Here is a 22,155-nt window from a genome sequence, read left to right as displayed (position 1 = left end):
AGAGAAAGGCAGAGACACAGGCAGAGGGAGAGGCTCCATGCAGGGAGCCCGACATGGGGCTCCATCCTGGATCCCCAGGATCGCGCCCTGGGCCGAAGGCAGCACCAAACCGCTGAGCCACCCGAGCTGCCCTGGTTGATTATTTTTTAAATAACCTTTTTATTTTGGCATAAATCTAGATTTACAGAAAATTAGTATGACAGTTCACCTCTGTCCCTCCCATAGTTTCCCTCACTGTAAGCGCCTTATGTTCTCATGGTATATTTGTTAAAACAAAGACATTACTATACCTATACTCCAGACTGTTTGGATTTTTACCACATTTTCTTTTCTTTTTTTTTTTTTTTAAAGATTTTATTTATTTATTCATAGAGATTCAGAGAGAGAGAGAGATGCAGAGAGAGAGAGGCAGAGACACAGGCAGAGGGAGAAGCAGGCTCCATGCAGAGAGCCTGACGTGGGACTTGATCCAGGGTCTCCAGATCACGCCCTGGGCTGCAGGCGGCGCTAAACCGCTGCGCCACTGGGGCTGCCCTTTACCGCATTTTCTGTTGCTATTTTTCTTTTCCAGGGTACCACATGTCTCCCTGGTCTCCACTGGCCTGTGACAGTTTCTCAGGCTTTCCTTTTTTTTTTTTTTAAATGACCCTGGGAGTCTTGAGGACTGGCCATTTACCCTGTGTACTGTCCCCAGTCTGGGTTTGTCTGGTGCCTTTGCCATGATGATACTGGGGTTATGGGTTTTAGTAAGTGCCCTTCTTGTCACATTGCATTAGGAATCACAGGCCACCCACAGGGCATCTTTGGTGATACCGACCTTCATCACTGCTTAATGTAGTGTTTGCCACTGTCAGATTACCATTTATCTCTTTCCATACTCTATTCTTGGGGAGCAGGTCCCTAAGTCCAGCTCATACCCTTTGAGGGTTGAGTATAGGAAGCAAACTCCACATTCTGAAGTGAGTATCTATCTACATTTATTAAGTGGAATTCTCTTAAAGATTTGTCTCTTCTTTCTTATTTATTTATATTTTTATTCATTTGTCTATATTAGTGTGAACTCATGGATATTTATTTTATACTTTGGGTTATAATCCAATACTACCTTCTTTTATTGGCTTGGATGGTTCTGTCAGAATGCCTGTCATGTCCCCCTTCTTTTGAGCACTTTACTTTATAGTACTATAAGATGCTCCAGGCTCATCCTGTATTTTCCCTGCTGCATCCCTGGAATCAGCCATTTCTCCAAGGAGCCCTGGTTCTTTTTACTGGAGAATGGTATATAGAAATTAAGATCAGGATGCTGAGTCTCCCTGGTATTGGGGTATCATTGCTTCTAGGCCCTCTTGTGGACGGAGCTAGGTAATATATGTGTGTATACTAAGCCGTGTTTACATACTTTTCTATAATTGTGTCTCTGTCCACTTGTATTTATATTAAACTAAGTGCAAGTTCATACAGATGTTTCTGACTAACCCCATATCAAAGGGTTCATTTTAGGCTTTCTTGCTTGCTTATCTATATAGCTTTTCTCTTTGAGAGTGAAAAACCTCATTTTCTACCATCTTTTTTACTTATTTGTTCATCCGTGGTAAAGATGAAAAGCACTTTGAAAATTTTTAACCCATAACCTTGTGAGAAATACATGTACTAACTAGAGTATGGTGTTTCTGCACAGTGCAGAGTCTCTTTTTGATTTTTAGCCTTCCAGGTTTAATTTTTGCATGGTACCTCTCTCCTGCTCTGATGCTGGTACTTATGATTCTAAGGGCCTGAGCTATCCATCAGTCTTTTTTAGTTGATTACCTTTGTCATTTTCTGAGGTTACTGAGATGAATTCTGTCTTGGGTGAAACGCAGAAGAATAATTACCTGGTGAGCCACAAGGTTTCTCAGATGAACTTTCTGGTGCAGGATGTATTATTTCTCATTTTTTAAATTCCAAATACAAAGTTTCTATATTTACAGTAATCTCTTAGAGACTACACTGTATTGTATCGTCTCTGTATATAGTCTTGCAGGGAGACTCTTCCTGAGGGGGTACCAGAATCCCTTTCTTTGGTTTCTGAATAGTTCCAGCAGTTCTCCACAACAATCTTTCACCTGCCATGAGGTTTTTTTTTTTTTTTTTTTTTAATTAATTTTTATTGGTGTTCAATTTACCAACATACAGAAAAACACCCAGTGCTCATCCCGTCAAGTGTCCACCTCAGTGCCCATCACCCATTCCCCTCCAACACCCGCCCTCCTCCCCCCTTCCACCACCCCTAGTTCGTTTCCCCGAGTTAGGAGTCTTTATGTTCTGTCTCCCTTCCTGATATTTCCCAACATTTCTTCTCCCTTCCTTTATATTCCCTTTCACTATTATTTATATTCCCCAAATGAATGAGAACATACACTGCTTGTCCTTCTCCGATTGACTTATTTCACTCAGCATAATACCCTCCAGTTCCATCCACGTTGAAGCAAATGGTGGGTATTTGTCGTTTCTAATCGCTGAGTAATATTCCATTGTATACATAAACCACATCTTCTTTATCCATTCATCTTTCGATGGACACCGAGGCTCCTTCCACAGTTTGGCTATTGTGGCCATTGCTGATAGAAACATCGGGGTGCAGGTGTCCCGACGTTTCGTTGCATCTGAATCTTTGGGGTAAATCCCCAACAGTGCAATTGCTGGGTCGTAGGGCAGGTCTATTTTTAACTCTTTGAGGAACCTCCACACAGTTTTCCATAGTGGCTGCACCAGTGCCATGAGGTTTTTTAATCAGTGAGTTTCCTTTCATTTTTAGTTAATTTATGTTTGAGTGACATGGCTTGTGGGAGGGGCACAGTTGACTTTTTCTAAAACCATAACTTTAAAAAAAATAAGACTTTTTTGAAAGATTTTATTCATTTGACAGAGAGTGAGCACAGGCAGAGGAAGTAGAAGCAGACTCCTGCTGAGCAGGGAGTCCAATGGGCTCAATCTCAGGACCCCAGGATTATGACCCAACCTGAAGGCAGACACTTAACCGACTGAGCCAGGCTCAGGTTAAAACCATAACTTTTAAAATTTTGTTTTATTTGGCCAAATACAGAAAAGTTATATGTACATTTCTGACAGTTGCATTTGATGAATTTATCTCTTTCTAAAGTCTTTTATAAGCCAGAACTTTCCTGAGGGCTATATTTTATATTGGAGAAATTTTAGTTTTTAATTTCTTAAAATCAAAATCTGTTTTGTGTTCTAAAGTTAGAGATTCCTTCAGGTTCTTTTTGTTTTCCTCCAGGAAGCGGTTTAAGATAGCTGCTTTGTGCTACTGTTGGGATGTTCTTAGAAAATAAATGTGTTCTCTTGACTCTGAAGTCTAGAGCATGTTTGGAGAGGATTCAAGAGCTGGAGGACTTGCTTGCTAAAGAAAGAGACAACTCTCGGCGCATGCTGTCTGACAAGGAGAGAGAGATGGCGGAAATAAGGGATCAGATGCAGCAACAGTTGAACGATTATGAACAACTTCTTGATGTAAAGTTAGCCCTGGACATGGAAATCAGTGCTTACAGGAAGCTCTTAGAGGGCGAAGAGGAGAGGTAAGCAACTTAGGTGTCACTCTACCTCATAGTCTACTTCTTGCCCTCATCCTTTTTATTTAAAAGAGTAGTAACTAGGATTGGGCCTTTGCAAAAATTTTATTTTAACATTTAAGGCAACTTTAAGTATTTTCTACGTTATTTTTAACACCTAGGTGTAGAGGTAAATAGAAATGTATCATATTTCTACCTCAACAACAAAAAATACTGTTCACCCAGTCTTATTATTATTTTAAATGCTGGACTCTGTCAAAATGTGGAGTCTTTCTTGAGCTTTAAAGTGTTTTGATAATTTAGTATGTTGTAAAATACTAGATTTGCTGAAAGACTTCATAGTCATTTTTCAAATCTAGTTAGTGTATAAATTCTTTGACACCTGTTCTTAGAAAAAGTTTCTAAGGGAAAGTGATTTAGAATGAGAAGCCATTCAGTTTCATTGTTACATACATTGTGATTGTAATTTTTATAGAAAGAAAACACAGGTATGAAAAAATGAGGAAAAGTATACTAAACATAACCATGATTGTGGTAGGGTGGTAGTAGGTGGGTTGATTCCTCTCCCTGTGTTTTCCATACTTCCTGCATAATGATTATATTCTATTTCTAGAGAAAGCATTCAAGTTACTGTGTTTTTAAAGAACATTATGCACATTCTAGCACAAATAAACTAACCTTATTAAGGATGTATATCGGCCTTGTCCAGCACATCCTTAGTAACGTGTTGCTTTAGAAATGCAGGTGCCCAAAAAGCATGTGAAGGATATTAATATTCTTTTTCCTAAAGTAGGAAGGACATAAGTATCTCATAAATGGAGTGCTTATTTTTCCCATGTAGATTGAAACTCTCTCCAAGCCCTTCGTCTCGTGTGACAGTATCCCGAGCATCCTCAAGTCGGAGTGTTCGCACAACTAGAGGAAAGAGGAAGAGAGTTGATGTGGAAGAGTCAGAGGCCAGCAGTAGTGTTAGCATCTCTCACTCCGCTTCAGCCACTGGGAATGTCTGCATTGAAGAGATAGATGTTGATGGGAAATTTATACGCTTGAAGAACACTTCTGAACAGGTAAAAAACACCCCCCCCCCCCCCTTTTTCCAGGAAGGCTTTGCTAGATGTACAATCATCTGATTATACAATTGTCATAATTCCTCTGACTTTATTTGGATTTGGTAATCTTCACAAGAATGAGTTTGTCTCCTCCTTTTTGCTTAAATTCATGAAGGAAAGTATACATTAAAATAGGAGGAGGAGGAAGAAGTACACTTACTAGTTTGAAGATTTTCCTCCTCAGCATTTCTTTACAGAGCCAGAGCTGCTTTTCACACTTGGTCATTCTTGCCCAGTGGCCTTCCTGAGGCCCCAGGCAGACTTGTGGAAGAGTTGGAGTTGTGAGTGTAATGGGAGATACTCTATCACAGTTGTTAACTTCAGAAAAGGAAGGAAACGTGAGCCCAGGCTCAAATATATGCAGGGGGTATTTTTCTCTCTAAATAAATGAATGAATACTAATGATTTGATTTGTATGAAGAATAGTGTGGAGCCCTATCTTGAAATTATTTGTTTAAAAGTAAACAAAGTATTCATAGGAAATTCTGAGGTTTTGAGCTGGAGTTTTTGAGATCTCAGTAGTGAAAGTCTTCCCTGGCTAGGCATCATGGAGCTGGAGGTCATGAAGGAGTGTGAGATGATGCTGAAAGGCAGGTCTGGGGGTTCCATGGAGATGCAGTGGAATGGATGGATGTCACTTTCTGAAGCACGTGTTCAGGATTCGTCAGATGATGTTCATGAAAATCACTCCTTTTTTCACTGGAGCTATTAAAAGTGTCTTTTGTGTGTATGAATAAATAATTGGGATGGGCAAAGGAAAGCTAGCAGTTCATATAGGAAAGGGAACCGGCCCCAAGCCCTCTTAGTCATGAGTTTAAAAGCTGAAGAACAACAGTAGTCTCTGCTGCTCCCTTGTTGTAGTTCGGCTGTTTTTCAGACAGCATAACAGCCCTGTGTTGACTTATTCTAAAGCTGGCTTTCAGTCTGGTTTATTCTTATCTTTGAGTTAGAGATGGGTATAGATGACTGTAGCTAATTATTTTAAATACCCTGCACCTTTCTTCAGGTGCCAGGCAGCCCTGGGCAGGTTGTGGGCCAGAGGTGATAGCTGTGACCTGAGACTGGTCATTGGATCAGTGACCCTTTTTCAGCCTGTTATGCTTTGAGGTAAGGGAGTTAAATGTGAGAAGCAGTATAGGTGCAAAAGAAAAAGGATTTATTTTCTTATGTGTTTGCATTTTTAAAGCTTAAAGTAGTCAAATATTAGATGTTTATAATTGTGATTATGACCTCTAGATTATGTTGTAAATTTTAAAGACCCACTTGATCTAGCAGTGAATATGGACCATCGAGTTTGGTTCACATTCCTTTTCTTCCAGTTTTGTCTTCTTTAAAATTAAGTACCTTAATATTAAAACTGTAGCATTGTTGAAGCTACTGTTTTGCTGAATGCCAAAACCACGTTTTCTCTTTATGGTAGGAAAATATGAATCATGGGAAGACAGCCACAGAGCTGTCTTAGTTTAAGTGCCTGTGTAAATTCATTTGATTATCCATCACTTTCTGTATACTTGATGTGACCTTGTTTTACTCTGCTTATGAATAGGATCAGCCAATGGGAGGCTGGGAAATGATCAGAAAAATTGGAGATACATCAGTCAGTTACAAATATACCTCAAGATATGTGCTGAAGGCAGGCCAGACTGTTACAGTAAGTGATTTTAATTATCATTTAACTTCACTGTCTTAACTAACAATTAAAGTAATTCAAGGAAATTTTTGGCTTAAAGAGGAGTGTTTTAGAAATGGGTATTAAAACATCTTTGACGTTATTAAGGAATTACAAGTACTATTAAAGATTTTAAAAATTCTGTCTTATTGAGAGCGGTAATTGACTATTAAAAGTGAAAGTATTGACCTTTGAATTCTTTTTATTTTGTCTACTCCAGTAGATATAAAACAGCTGTCTCTTGACTGGTAATTGTAACCCAGTCTGATTCAGGAGATACTGCTTGACATAAAGAACTATTAGGATAATCTATTAATGCTAAGGTATGCCTTAAGACTTGAGTGACCCTCAGCCTTGGGTGACCCTCAGCATCATCTGGGTAGTGATTTGGTGTCCAGGCCCCACCTCACCCTTAATCATCATCTCTGGTGTTGGATCAGGGACTTATGTTTTGATTAAAAATTATTAAGTGTTAGGTTTTGTTGTAAACAATCACTTTTTTAAACATAATATTTTAGAGAGGGTAACATGGTTTTTACATAGTGTTTAAGTTTCTAGATTTGAAAAGAGATGGGCTTTGTGGTACTCTGATTTGGGTTCTAAGTGGTTCACTGTTGCTGTGTTCTGAAATACCATGTCTTTAATAGTTACTAAATTTCACAGCATACTTATTAGAGAAGTTGCTTCATTGAGCAGACACAAGATTACTTTACTTTAACTTCATAAGTAGATTTTAAAAACAATGTGTTAACTTTGATAGATGTGAAAGAAGTCTACATTCTTATCCCTGAAGGATATAGAAGGGACTGTCTCTTTTATCAATCCTTTTTAAAAATATTAAACACATACTTTTAAATTTATGATTGATATACATCTTAGTGTTTAAGATCAAAAGCTCAAACTGGTTAGGATTTCTCTTTTAAAAAGTGTGTTGAAGAACTTGATACCACATTGTGAAAATATCAGATGCTAATTTTGTAATGGTAAAAAATGGGAACAAATATCCTAACCAGACTGTCTTTTCTTCTCCTCAGTAATTATTATAGTGCGAGGAAATTGTTCAGCCCTATTTTGTGTCTTATTGAAGCTACATAATGTGGTGGAAAGCATCTGACATTTTAATTCAGAAGATTCAGATTTGAGTGTGCGCTCTACCTCTCTAAAGTAATGTGAAACCATTATGCCAATCGTCTGCTTTTTCCACTAGATGTAGTTCCTCAGGGACCAAATACATATATATATATATATGTATAGGTATATAGGTATATAGATATAGATACATACTATAGGTCTAGTGGAGAATCCAATTATCATATGAAATGTAAATTTTTTTTTTTTTAAGTAGCTAGCATTAAATGGGATAAGAAGCTCTTTGGAACATAGCAGTGATAAGTAATCTTAACTATGAAGTTGTACTGGGCAATAGCAAACATCAGTTTAAAACTCTAGAACACAAATAAGATAAATATGTAACTTAAAATTTTCTTGTAGTTGCATTAAAGAAAAATAGGAAAGGTGTGAAATTAACTTTAGTACTATGTCTTATTTAATGTAATGTATCCAAAATACTATTCTTTTAAAATGTGATCAGTATAAAAAATTATTAGATATTTTACCTTTTCTCTTTTTTTTTTTTGGACTAAGATATTCTCACAGTACATCTCAGTTTTAACTAGTCAAATTTCAAATGCTTGAGGTCACATATGGCTAGCATGTTGAACAGGATAGCTCTGGAACATACTAATTTTAAATTAAATTACCCAACATTTTAGGATTATTACTAATTAATACAAAACCCAACTCAGTGGTTCCATATGGACTAGAGAAAAAGTATTGCTTTGAAATTAGGAAAACACTAACATTCTACATGACGCTAACAGCCCAGAGCCAGTACCTTTTTGTTTTATCCCAGTAAACAACTCCCTATCCCTTTCTAGTTATAATGCTGATGGAAGATCTCGAAGCTTCTGGTGAGCATCTGAAGAGAACAGCCTCCCTCCTAATCAGAGATTTATAGATTATTCTCTCCATTTAAAATGATATTTGCCTATACTATTTCTTGTCTTCTTTTTGCCATCATGTAGCCATTTATATTGTGAAATAATTTATGGGGTATAAAACTTTTCTGTTTTAATATGGTCTTCTAGAAACCTCAGGACTCGTAGTATCCCTACAGATGAGGACACTGAGGTTGGTGGAGCTGCAGTAATTTGTCTAGGGTTCACATACAGTTTTTCTGACTCAAATTATCTATGCCCTGCCAATACTCTTGCCAATAATATGCATTAAAAACATGGCAAAATTTCCGTGCTTATGAGAAGGGGAGAGTAATTACTTGTTTGCCTATTTCAATAGCAGCCTGTTTATCATTGATTAATGGGTTATTCATTCCTTGCGTGCTTTTTGGAGTTCAGTCTCAGACACTCATGGGGTATGGTGATATTGCCCCTGATTGGAGACATACCAGTTCTATAAGAATATTCTAGATGGGCTGTCTACTGCAGAAGTTTGAGAGGAGTTAGTAGTGTCTCCTTGTTGACTGCTATAGGCAGCTGGAGGATACTGTTGGAGTGGGTCCAAGGGCTCCAAGCTGGAGGAATGGTCCATAAAACCCATAGCTGAGTGCTGACAGGGAGGGCTAATCATTGCTCAGTGAGCCAGCCCCACTTTGCAGCTAATCCTTTTGTTCTTTGCAGCAATCCTGTGTATTATAGGTTCTGCCTCTGTCCCATTTTATGGATGAAAATAAGGCCACTTGCACACATTCAACTGACATATTGAGGGGCTAGGAGGTGAATGTAGATGTCACCTCAAGATTCCTGAACATCATCATTTCCATTTATTGGATGGGGAAGCTAAGGCCTACATAAGCTCTCCTGGACACACAGCTAGTTTGTACAGCAGGTCTGAAGCTGGGACACAGTTCTGAGACTTAGAATTAGGGGTTCAAGTCTTCTCATTACATTGCTGTTACTAGCTTATGGGCAGGGCAGGGTTCTGGCTGGACTGATGCTCTTTTCTTTTCTAGATCTGGGCTGCAAATGCTGGTGTTACAGCCAGTCCTCCCACTGACCTCATCTGGAAGAACCAGAACTCTTGGGGCACTGGCGAAGATGTGAAGGTTATATTGAAAAATTCTCAGGGAGAGGTGAGGCCATTTTGTCAGTACCACTCACTCCACTGTCTGTTCCACTCCAAAGTTCCTTGTATAAGTGTGATTTCTTCTTAGAAGTCAAACTGAAATGTGAAGTAACTGATTGCTTACACCAGACCAAGGCTGCTGAGTAAATCAAAGTGAAGCCGACTTCACATTTTAGGAGTGAAATAGGAGTGTATCGTGGAGCGCTGAGCACAGGCTCCAGTTTCTGCCTCCACTGCACACTGGCTTTGTGACTTTTGGCAAGTTCTTTCACTTCTCTTCGTCTTCATTTCATTTTAAAAGGATAATAATAAGACAAGTCACAACTGTGATAATACTAATGTAATGGATATAATATAAATGAGATGCTCATTGGGAAACGCCTCAGGATGTATCTTTCTAGCCTCTGGTATGTTACAAGCTATGTTCCTAGCTCTCAGATTGTTTATGAAACTCTTTTGAGTTTGAAGATTGTGGAGTGTACATCTGCTTGAGGTTTATGTTTTCAACATGTCATTCCTACATTCTTACGAACCTTCCCTACCCTCATTGTCACATGAAGACACCCATGCCCTGTGCACACATACACACCTGCCCTCCCCTCCCCCGCAAAATGGGGCTCTGCAAAGGAGAGGGTGGTTGCAGGTCAACTTGCAGTATCTCTCTCAGGTTGCTTTCTCTGCTCCTGTGATGCCAGGTGCAGACCTACCTGGCATGGCGCTTGGCCCATTGACCTCTCTCACTAGAGTCATAAGCACATTGAGGGCAAGGACCTATTATGATTTTCCCTGGCACATAATAGGCATTCAGTAAGAATTTCCTGCTAAAAATTAAAAAAAAATAGACACAGATCTTCTCTTTTGAGTTCAGAGAAATAAAGCAGCTAACAGCATTTGCCGTGGGGGTCTGAGGTGTTGCATCCCAAGTCCTATGCCTGGTGGCCCTCCTGTCTGTCATGTACCTGTGGATCTTTGGACTGCTTCCTGTATGCACCTGTGGGTCTTTGGACTGCTCTTCCTGTGGAATCACTTTCTGCCGAGTGAAGAGTTCCCTTAACCTCATGCTGAGTCTGGAAATGAAACGGCTTGTGATTATTTCACTGTAGACTTCAGCATTGTGTGAGATTTTGGGGTGCCTCTGGGGAATTCACCTCCAAATGCCCAGCTAGGTTCTCAGGGTAGGGGAGTCAGTTTATACATGCCAAGTTAGTTACTTGCGCATGTCAAGGTGTTGGATCTTTCTCCTGTTCTCTCTGGAATCCGTTGCTCGTTTCTCGTCTTCAGCACTTTGGAACCATTCCCCTGTGGCTGTTGCTGGCTCCTGGGTGCTGCCCTGACTGCAGCTCTTGTGCGGGTCATTATCCTCATGTCTGGGATTGGCAGGACACAGGACTCTTTCAGAACCTGGCTGTGAGTGGTGATCTGCTCAGGTTGCCAAGCTCTGTGATGAGGGTCCCTGGCAGAGGCAACAGGCTCTTGTGAACCCTTGGGTCATCATCTGTACCATTTGTTTCTCTGTAAAAACGTGTTCGGGTTAGAAGTGATCTTGGAGGAGGTGTTTGGAATGTAGCAGGTTTAAAAGCTCCTCAAACAGATAGAATGACATGTGAATAAGTAGGTCCCAGGAAGAGGGATAGGGCTTGAGGGGATACTATAATGGAGCCCCCATAAAGTTGACTTTATAAAGCTCGGATTTCCCTTCATAATTTAAACGCTTGAATATTAGATCATTTGGTTGGTTGGTTTGTCTATTCTTTTTAACAAACTTGTCTTCTGCTTGCTATGGTCTATTAAGTGACTTCTGTCAGAAATGAGGAAAGTGGGATGCCTTGGTAGCTCAGTGGTTGAGCTTCTGCCTTTGGCTCAGGGCGGGATCCTGGAGTCCCAGGATTGAGTCCTGCATTGGGCTCCCTGCACCCTCTGCCTGTGTCTCTGCCTCTCTGTCTGTGTTTCTCATGAATAAGTAAATAAATAAGTAAATCTTTAAAAAGAAAAAGAGAGAAATGAGGAAAATATCATGAATACAGTTTTTCTGTCTGTGGTTGTCAGACAACATAAATACATTTGGTATTTATTCCTTTAATTCTGAAATCATGTTTATTAGTAGGTCCCATATCATATTTGCAGCAATCCATAATTACCACTGTAAGGACCGTTTTTCTTTTCTTTTCTTTTTTTTTTTTTTTTTAAGATTTTTAAAAATTTATTTATGAGAGACAGAGGCAAGGACATAGGCAGAGGAAGAAGCAGTCTCCCTGCAGGGAGCCTGATGCAGGACTTGATCCCAGGACTTCAGGATCACGAACTGAGCTGAAGGCAGACGCTCAACCACTGAGCCACCCAGGTGCCCCAAGACCATTTTTCTGTAAGATTGTAGGTAATTGGCTTAAGTCCGTTGAATTTTTTATGTATATTTTCTTCTTGCTGAGGCATTGGAAATGTCAGAAAATGCAATTAAGCTGTCTCTAATGGGAATAGATGGGCTCACAAAACCAAAAATCCAGAGATCGTGGACTTGATCTAGTGGCTCACCCAGTGTCCCCAAGGATCTTCCGTGTCTCTGTTTTATGAGTGTCTCCTTGGTTGACGCAGGATAGATGCCGGATGCTCCTGGAGGTGCATCTTTCGAGGTTGGCTTTTGGAACTGAGCCATGTTCCTGTGAGTTTTCCATCCTGGGCTTTCCTTGCATTGTACCAGTTTGGGTCACAGGCTCACCTCTAAACCCGTTCCTGGGGTCAGGAGGACAGTTAGCTTGAGCTGCCTTCTCCCTCCCAACAGCTTCATCCTCTTCTTCACTGTGGCTGACTGTGCCATCAGCATGGGAGAGATGAGGACTCAGGTAAAAGTGGGGGCTCTTACTGACAAATGAAGGAAGGGGGTACCAGAGGATTAAAAACAGTAAACGTTTACAAGCTGAAATAAAATGTTTTTCTATGACGGAAATAAGAAATAAAGCAGTCTCTTTGTGCCTTCTGGAATGCAATCCTAACTGAAACTTTTGTCTATGTGAATGACTACTTGTGTGTACAGAGAGATCAGAGTCGAACAGTCAGCTCCTCTGTCAACAGAAACCGTCCTGATCTGCACATAACATTTGCTGATTTCTGGGGTGTGGGGATCCCATATCCCCACCATGGTGATTTCACACCGCCAGCATGTTGTGACTGAGCGGAATAGGCTGAGGTGACCACATTAGCCGGTGCCCGTTGGTTTTGGTGCACTCCTGAATCGTGTGATGTGCACAAGGCCTTAACAGGGACCTGTTGAGAATACATTCTGTAGACAGACCAATCTGTGTGTGTCTTTCAGGGCACTTGGTAGGGTTGGATATCTTGGTGAGAGGAATTGTTTTGATGAAGACATTTATCTACTAGCACCTTGACTAATAACAGTTTCCTGGGCCTAAATCTCCCAACAATTTTTGGTTCTAAATTTGTTTTATGATTTTTCTAACAATTTTTAGACATTATTTAGCATATTCATTTTCTGTACAGGCTTTCTGCATTAAAGTAATTGGTTTTTAAGTGTCGTCAAATAAAAAGTGCTTAACAACAGGCTTATATTAAAAGTAGCTAAATTGAATTAATTTATAATTAACTCAGTTGGGCAAGTTGCTGTTTTCTGCATTTTGCATTTGTGGACAATGTTCTGTCACACAATTTAAGAACCCATATTTCCAGATGAGATGTATATGCTTGTCAGCAGCTGCTCAAGCTGGAATGTAAGAATTCTCTAGCAGATTTTCTAAAGATTTAATTTATTTATTTGATAGAGCCCAATTAGAGGGAGTGGCCAGCAGAGGGACAAGCAGGGTCCTCCTGTCCCCGCTGCCCAGCAGGGAGTCTCATGCGGGACCCCAAGGTCATGACACAAGCCGAAGGCAAATACTCAACCAACTGAGCCACCCAGGTGCCCCTCTTGCCACATTTTAGGGTGAATTACAGAAAGCTGGGTACTCTGAGCGCTTTTTTGAGAATTCTTTTTCTGTTTTGTATGTTGCCATCCTCCAATCCATCTTTTACTTCAAAGAATTATGATTGATCTAAGGATTCACATGCTTTTTTTGTCAGTGGGTTTGGTCAAAGCAGGCTATTTGTGAAATGGCTATTTGTGTGTGTAACCACTGACTGATCTCCCAGAAATGAAATTTCTGGCTAATGGAGACTCTTAGAACGATCCATCTTCTTTGGCCATGTAACAATAATCAAAATTCCCCACAAAATACTAGTGTACTACCTTGCTTCATTTATAAAATATATCCTTGGACATTTTTAAAATGGAGCTTTCATTTATAGGATAGGGCTTTTTGGTTTTTTTCTCTCTGCCATTTTAAACTAGCTGGTTGTGTGTTAGATTCCAGATAAGCTTTTATACTGACATAATTTTAGCATCTTTGTCTGTTGAGTTGTCTTTCTTGAGCGACCTTAGGATTCAGTACAGAATAAGATGAGCTGCTGTGCGGTGCTCTGTAGGACACACTCGTTTACTTGCTGCCAGATCATCAGGTCAGCCTTCTGCTCACACAGAGATGCTGTGCATCGTGCAAGGCCACATTCTCTCCAGGAAAGTCATCTGCACATGAGCTGTTCAGCAGAGAATGAGATGGTTATGTTCTCTGGTGCCTCCAGTGAGTGACAGGACTGTTTTCCGTGTGAAATCCATTGGAGCTTCTTCACAAGTGTGTTATTAGTAGGGATTGCTCATCTGTCTTTATTCCATTTCCTGAGATGAACGAATTGCTGAAGGTGGACTGTTAACACCATGGTGCCTGAGATCACAGCTTTTGTTCGGCCTTCACCTTCATTTTATTCAGCGTTTAGTACCTTCTTTTTGCTAGGAGCCAGGATCTTTACTCTGAATTCACATTGAGTGTTATAAGGAATCTAGTGTGCCACATGGTTCACAGAGTTCTTAATAACGGAATGGGATCAAAAGCATTGGGAACTTCACAGCAGGTGTTTCACATTGGACATCAGTAGCTCCCCTGCAGAGAAAATTTCAAATCTAAGAACTGCTACTAGTTATGCAAAATTTCCTGTTCAGTAGCTAAAGCTATTGATGAACCACTTTTTTCTTTTTAAAAAAGTAGTCCCTGATGTAGGAGAGGTGCTACTTCTGAAAGTTAAGCAAGGAAAAGTTCCCTCATCCCAACTGCCTTTGTGATGTTTAAGTATGGTTTTTAACTTAAGATCAAACCACTCTTGTCTTTAGGAGGTTGCTCAGAGAAGTACAGTCTTTAAAACAACAATACCTGAAGAAGAAGAGGAGGAGGAAGAAGCACCTGAAGTGGTTGTAGAGGAAGAGCTTTTCCACCAGCAGGTATTACTTTAATATATTTGTATTAAGTTTTATTGACAGAATTACATAAAGACAAAATCAATAGTAGGTTTGGTTTTTTCCCTGTTACTTGATGAACCACGTAAGTGGTTGGCCAGGTGGAGTTGGTTCGTTTTCCCTGAGGGGATATTCCAGAAGAATATATTAGTGTATTGGAAGAAAATGCTAGCACTTATTTTTAAAACATTTTTCTCTCACATCAGATTTCAGTTTTGTTTTATAATGAGAGGACATGTATATCACTTGTAAGTAAGTATATACGGGTTGGAATGCATGCTCAAAATTATTTACTGGAGTTCTGTGATACAGAAGTTTAGATTACTAATTTAGAGTATCTGCATATAAACTTAAAAAAGAAAAAACAGTAATATTCACCTGCAGTGGGAAACAAAATTCTTGCTACATTAAGTTCCTAATCATCTAATTACAAGATAGATTTTAGCTGATGCTTGGGCTTTTGAGAGCCCTTGAAATAAAGAAACTCCAAATGATTTTAATTAATTAAATTGGAATTATTAATAAGTAATAAGCATTCATTTATCTTCTCAAGCTGTTTGAGTCAGATGATGAATTAAAATCCCTACCTTATCCTTATAAGACTTCACAGATTTATAAATCTCTTTGTTTTGCTTCAGTGACCCCAGTCCTACTCCAAGAAACATTCTTGGACATGGTTAGCCTCCAGAGTAGAGAACCACTTGAAGTGGGTTGTATGAGGTAGAATGAGTTTTTAGATACTTCCTCATACATTTTGGAGGACTTTTGACTGTTTAAGAACAGGTACTTTAGGCTTAGCTTTCTCAAGAAACAAGGACAACGTCTATTTCCTGTCCTTAACTGGGAAGAATTCTAATGCCTGGAAGTAAAATAGCAGTTACCTCAGGGTGCCAGACAAGTGGCTCAGAGTATGAGTTGTAGCAGGCAGATGCTGGAGACAGGGCCACCAGAATAGTTGAGAAGATCTCTGGGAAGTATGCTTGTCCAGTATTTCTAAGGATGGCAGTTATTTGGGTATCAGAAGACGGATGGTGTTCTCCATGTGTTTGAATTACCTGTTGGCCACATTACCATCCACCCTAGAAAGGCTTAGTGATTTGAAACAAGTATTTCTTACTTGTCATGGTTCTGTGGTTTGATTGGGCTCAACTGAGCAGTTCTTTTGCTCCACGTGATGGAGAGTGAAGTTAGTGATGCAGTTGCATTCAGCTGGGATGGTGGCTGGGGCTGGAATGTTCTTCATCTTTCTTTCCCTGTTGGTTTATCTTTTGGTAGTTTAGCCCAAGCTTAATTTATAACATGGTGCCTGGTTTCCATGAGGGTGAAAAAGAGAGCACCAGATCTCTTAAAGGCTGGGCCCATCTTCTCTTAGCAAAAGTGAGTCTCCAAGCCATCTCCAGTCCTAGGTGAGGGTAAACAGTCTTCAACTCTTGATGGGAGGAGTGGCAGAGAATCTGAGGTGATCTTTCGTTCACCATAGGGGATGTGTCAGGACTTAAGGGGCAAGCATATCTGTCTACTTGTATTGGTGTGTGTCAGACATATAGGGGACAGGAGGCTTGGAGGTAAGTGTGCGGTCTGAGATGCCTGGACAGATAGCATCTGCACACGATGGAGCCAAGAAGAAGCTGAGACCTGCCGTGGTTGACTCCAGAAGGAAGATTGCGGAGACACAGAGGGACTATGTGAATGGAGGTTCATAAAGACGTAGTGTGACTGAAGTTGGGAGAGAAGGAAAAGCAGTCACATGTATGAGGCTTTTAGCTTTTGTGATCAGGGTAGGCAATGATTTCAAGGTTTAAAAGAGGGAAGATGGAAGGGTAGATATTTTGCCTTCACTTTAAAGAATGGGTCCAGTGGCCTTCCGAATTGATAAGGTTTTTTTGGTGCTTTTCAAGAAGCCAGGTTCAGTCCAGTCTAGAGGTTCGTCACAGGTCAGACTGTGAGGTTTTAAAGAATTCGTGGCAAAAGGGAGCCATTTTGACTTCACATTTGAGGACGAGACCAGAGCACATGTTTGGAGATGTACAAGCGGAGGACCCAGCCAGCTGGGTTCCCTGATATGGTTCAGAATGGAGTCTGCTGACCTCCTCTCTCCAAAGTTATAAAAGGAGGTTATTTATTGAACAGCGACTTTCAACTTCAGCTGCATATTATAATTGCTTAGGGAGCTCTAAAATTACATATAAATAGATACGTTTCCCCATTTAAATGAGAAATTCTCACTGAGTTGATCTAGGGACCTAGATCAGAATATTTTTTTTTTAAGCTCCTCCAGATCTGAATGTGCAGCTGGAGTTCATTCATGATCAGTGTTCTGGAATTTATTGGAAGATGTCTGTAAGAGAAGGTTAAAAAGGGCAAGAGAGGAATAGTTAAGGGTTTATTTGAAGTCAGGTAATATGGATTTGTCCAGTCTCTGCCGTAGTTTGAAGTAACTGTCATCTACTTCCTTAGCACTGATTTTTCTTCCTACTTTTCCTCATCAGGGAACCCCAAGAGCATCCAATAGAAGCTGTGCAATTATGTAAACTTCTCCAGTCAACCGTCTTCCTCAAATAAAGAAGCATGGTAATCCTTACCAACGCGCAGTGCAGAGCCTTCTCAGAAGCACAGAGTATTTTTGTATTTCCTTTATGTGAATTTTTAAGCTGCGAATCTGATGGCCTTAATTTCCTTTTTTGACACTGAAAGTTTTGTAAAAGAAACCATATCCATACACTTGGTTGCAAGATGTGAATTATTGACACTGAACTAACTGTGTACTGTTTGGAAAGGGTTCCTCAAATTTTTTGACATTTTTTTGTATGTGTGTGTTTTTTTAAGTTCTTAGGAGGAGGGGACGGGCGGGTGAATGAACCACTGTGTGTCTGGGTATAATCTGCAGATTGCTCCATCTAGACCAGCAGTCTGCTCTTGATTACTCTCTGCTATATATATAACGGTGCTGTGAGGGGGGCATTTTTCAATATATACAACTTTTGTACTGAATTTTTTTGTAATAAACAATCAAGGCTACAAAAATTTTTTTTAATAGAAAAGAGAAATTTTGTAAGAAGGCAATATTAGCCTAATCATCATGTAAGCACTCTTGGATGAAGGATTCCACAAAACTTTGTTTTATGGTTATTTCTTCTCTTAGATTCTTAATTCATGTGGGGCTGGGGTTGGGGGTGGGAGGGATGGGTCTCTCTTAAAATGCATTAGCTGTGTTTTTAAAGATAGTGTAACTTGCTTTAATTTCCTATGTTACATTAACAAATAAACGCTGTTTTAATATTAATGTCTTTTTTTTTTTACCTTTAAAAGCCCGATTTTGTGTGTGTGGGAAAACAAAAATATTGTTTTAGTTTTGCTTTTTGTAAAAATAATTTGGCTTCTTGTTCGTGCCAGATGTTTCTTTAAGTTTTGATAAAGAGGAAGATTAACACAAACTGTTGTGGTGTCTCCCCCGCTTTCCAGCCTTCTGCTGTCTATTAATAACAGTAGTAACAATAATAGAAGCAGTAATAATTGCTAATGTTCTAGAGCCAGGCACTGTGTTCAATGCTATATATATTTTTTATCTTATTAACAATAAGACCTTCTCAAAATCTCTTTAAATAGGAAAGCCGAATGGGGTAGGGGTTGTGGCCGAAGACATTCCTTTTAAAGGAGGAAGATGGAGATGATGCCTACAATCTAGTTTTACTGTCTTGTAAAATAGGACAAAAGCTACTGAGTAAAGGTACTGAGTAAAGGCTTAAGGTGTGAGTGCTGTGACCTAGGTAGGTGTATTGCTGTACAGGGTGGCACTGTTGTGTTTGGTGGTAATTAGGGTGTCACTTGTCAGAGGTTTGGGGCATTTTTGTCTTGTGATTGCTTTAGCTCAGTGTGTTCATCTTGTAGAAAGTGGAATATCTGGACCGTTGCTAGAACAGACAGATGATAAATTTCAGAAGCCAGCCCAGAGTCAGTATTTGGTTTTCTCTTAAAATATTCCTGCAGTAAGCTTCACAAAGACGATCAGCTTTCACTTGAAAATAACTCACAAAGTCTCAGAATTACTGTGCTCTGCAGATTTACTGCCTCCTTTGGTGCCATCACAGACACAAGATAAATGCCGGGTAAGATACTGTGTCTGGTGAAGCAGATAAGATGATAACTTCTCAACGCAGATTTATCTTCAGAATGAGAATGGCGCTGCAGTGTACGGCCAGTCTTGGCTTTGAAAAAGTTTGCCACAAGATGGGGTTCTTGTCATCAAAATACACTGGAGGTACTTTATTGCTGTGTGAATTAGGTTATAGAAATCAACACTTGGAGTAGTTAGACATTAGAAAGGATTGGCTGTAATACAGAAGCGTGGTATATACTGTAGTAACAGAGATGTACATCTAGTGGTATGGAGTGAAGGTCCAGGACCCTGTTGACACATGGCTTGGTGTCACTGGATGTGTCACAAGCAGGAGACTATAGGGCTTTCTCAGTCTGAAAAAGTTCAGATTAAGTTGAGGTTTTCTGAAAGCGAGCAGCACTTGGGCCTGTTCCACTGAATGTGAGAGGCAGAGGGTGAGAGCGTATTCACTGTATCTCCACATTCATGGAGCTTAGGGCTATGTTTCGGGATTATTGAACTCTTTTATAAGTATGAGATTTCGTCTTCATTTTGTCTTTGGTGTTCTGGCTTCACCACTATTTAGACAGGGATTTTTTTTTTTAAGTAGGTGCTACCTCCAGCTTGGAGCCCAGTGTGGGTCTTGAACTCAAAACCTTGAGCCCAAGACCTGAGCTGAGATCAAGAGTCAGATGCTTAACCAACTGAGCCACCCAGGCGCCCCTAAGACAGGGATATATATATATATTTTTAAGATTTTAGTTATATATTGAGAGACACAGGCAGAAGGAGAGAAGCAGGCTCCCTATAGGGAGCCTGATGTGGGACTCATCCGCAGTCTCCAGGATCAGGCCCTGAGCTGAAGGCGGCGCTAAACCGCTGAGACACCTGAGCCACCCAGATTTATTTTTTTTTTAATTCCTCTTGTGTGTAGGTCTCTCCTCTCTGTGTTCTTCATTAAGAAACTTTGGGGTGTTCTTATTTTGTTGAGTGTTACCTTATTCCTGTTCACTGTTCTTCCCTGTGGTGTTTTCTTTTAGATTTGTACTGAACCTCTTTTCTTTCATATGTTTTAGATTTCGCTATGTTGTATTCTCATTAACTTTTGTATATTTATCTCACTAATTCTGTTTTCAGCCTTAATTTTTTTATTTTGCTCATTGAGTTTATAATTTCATTGACTGACTTTTCCATTTCTGGAATTATCCTTGATTCATTTTCAAATTTGTCCCTTTTTTCAACTCTTCTTCCTTTTAAAGAGTCATTTTAATCACACTTATTTTATGGTTTCTCATTGATTTTCCTGAGTTCTTGCGGAGATCCTAATTTTTCTGTTAGCTGCAGAAAAAAATTCATGGTTTGCTTTGTCCTGGGGTTTTTAGGATTGAGAACTTCTCTTCAGCAAGGGTTGTTTATTTTGTGAGTGGTTTGTGCCCCTGCTGTACAGAGTAATTTGGGGGTTTCCTGTGCCAACTCTACAGTGATTATAGTGGATTAGACCTGTGTTGCTGTTTCTCATCTTGTGGTGGTGAAAAATAGTTAGATGCTAGTGTGTGGGTCTTCTTGGTTTATCGCAAGTACCTGCTGCTCCCAGTCTCAAATCAGAAGTTTGCCTTTGTTCTGGGCAGTTGGGCTTCTGTAGTGGGGTGGGAGGTGGGAGCACTTGACGGTTCTGAGCCTTTTGCAGCCGGATCCTTTATGGGTCCTGCCCTTGCATGGAGTTGGAGCTGTGTTTTCTCCCCCGACCTCCGCCCACAAGGCTTCTCTTTCACACACTGAATTCTTGTCGCTTTATATCTGGGTAGTTTTTGGTTCTTATTTTAAGCTTGGCTCTAACAAAGATTAAAGTTTATCAATTTTACAGTGAAAGAAGGGGTCCTCGTCGGTTTTTTTCCTCATCACACATTACTATAAACATATGCATACTTATTTGCATATGTGTATGTGTGTGTATTTTAAGAGAGATGATTATTATAAATCATGTTCCTTCTGGTTTCAACTTCTCACCCATCATCCCTTTCATGAAATCTTAAATTACAAAGAAAGTTCTTTGAATGCCCTCTCTTTTCTTGGCCAAATCACATGTTAAAACAAAATAGGAAATTGAAAAGGATCTTTAAATAACCCCTGCTTCTGAATCACTGGCTTCTGAACAAAATGCAGATCTTTTTAGTTCTGTTTCATGAAGGAGCAGCATGGAAATGAATTTTAGGAGATGCCACCAGAGGAGAATGACTTGAAATGGTTCTGGTATTTCTATGATAGATACCTGGGAAAACCAAGAATTCTGAAATCGGGAAGACTCCTTCCCTCTCCTTCCAGGAAAAAAAAAAAGGCACAGAAGTATGCAATGTTTAGCATTCTGTGTTTTGCCGTCTCGCCTGTCTTACTAATGAGACACTCAGAACCAAACTGATGGCAACAAGGAAAATATTGAGGCAAGATACATGTACAGCTCACAGAAGTTGTATTTCAAGGTGTTGCGAAGAGAGTTTCACAGGAACGTGACAAACGGGAAGAATTGCTAATCGGTGGGGAACAGTACAGGGAGTGGACGCGCGCTGCTGTTCTGGAGGGTCAGGCAGGAAAAGGGCAGAGGGGACGGAGAGTTTGACCAGTAGCCAGTTTGCCCTGCAGGCAGGCGCCTAATCTACCCCTCCCATCCCCCCCACCCCCCCGCATATTTGCCTTCACTTTTAACAGCCAGTAAATCCTGTCTTCTGCTGACTTCTCTCCAGAGGCAAAAATGCACCTCATGTTAAGGAGACAGCCTGTTCGGTAGCTTAATTACAACGATGAAGCGCATTTTCACCAGGCTTACTACGTGAGCGCTGCTTCCACCAATCTGGGTTGGAATTCCGTTTAAACGCCCTCCAAGTTTGCTCTTAGAGAAATGTAGCTCTTGTTCCGTTTGAGTACTTATTATCCTTCCTTGAGCTGTGTACTGCTTCAACTGGGCTCTGGTCTGGGGGTCCCAAAGATTTCTTTGCATTTTTTTTATACCACTTTCATATTGTTGGCGTTGATTTCTTTGATTTTGAGTAAGAAACTCCTCACTGCCTTTTATCCTTTCTTTCATGGTGCACTCAGCCCACAGCGAATGCCCTTGTCTTCTTGGGTACCACAGCCTCTGCCAACCTCTGGATTTTTTCCATGTGTCCCAAGGGGTCGAAGTGGGGGATAGACCTCCTCGCAGAGCTGTGATATCGAAGAGATACCTTCACCAGGATTCTTTTTTCCTC

The 22,155-nt window shown here is 40.2% G+C and overlaps 1 protein-coding gene across 4 annotated transcripts in view; it reads left to right on the top strand.

Moving 5' to 3' along the window:
* LMNB1 (lamin B1) overlaps positions 1-18,100 on the top strand; it is a 57,017-nt gene extending 38,917 nt beyond the window's left edge. For all 4 annotated transcript variants that reach the window (XM_025994998.2, XM_072728665.1, XM_072728664.1 and 1 more), the window contains 6 exons: positions 3,352-3,572; positions 4,408-4,633; positions 6,222-6,326; positions 9,373-9,492; positions 14,695-14,802; positions 17,307-18,100. In XM_025994998.2, the coding sequence (XP_025850783.1) occupies positions 3,352-3,572; positions 4,408-4,633; positions 6,222-6,326; positions 9,373-9,492; positions 14,695-14,802; positions 17,307-17,348 (822 nt within the window). In that variant the 3' untranslated portion in view covers positions 17,349-18,100. The remainder of the gene's footprint in view (positions 1-3,351; positions 3,573-4,407; positions 4,634-6,221; positions 6,327-9,372; positions 9,493-14,694; positions 14,803-17,306) is intronic.
* The last annotated feature ends 4,055 nt before the right edge of the window (positions 18,101-22,155 follow it).

The sequence above is a fragment of the Vulpes vulpes genome, chromosome 12 (assembly GCF_048418805.1).
Source record: "Vulpes vulpes isolate BD-2025 chromosome 12, VulVul3, whole genome shotgun sequence".
In the NCBI taxonomy this organism is placed as follows: Eukaryota; Metazoa; Chordata; class Mammalia; order Carnivora; family Canidae; genus Vulpes; species Vulpes vulpes.
This window is presented reverse-complemented; position numbering and strand designations above follow the sequence as displayed.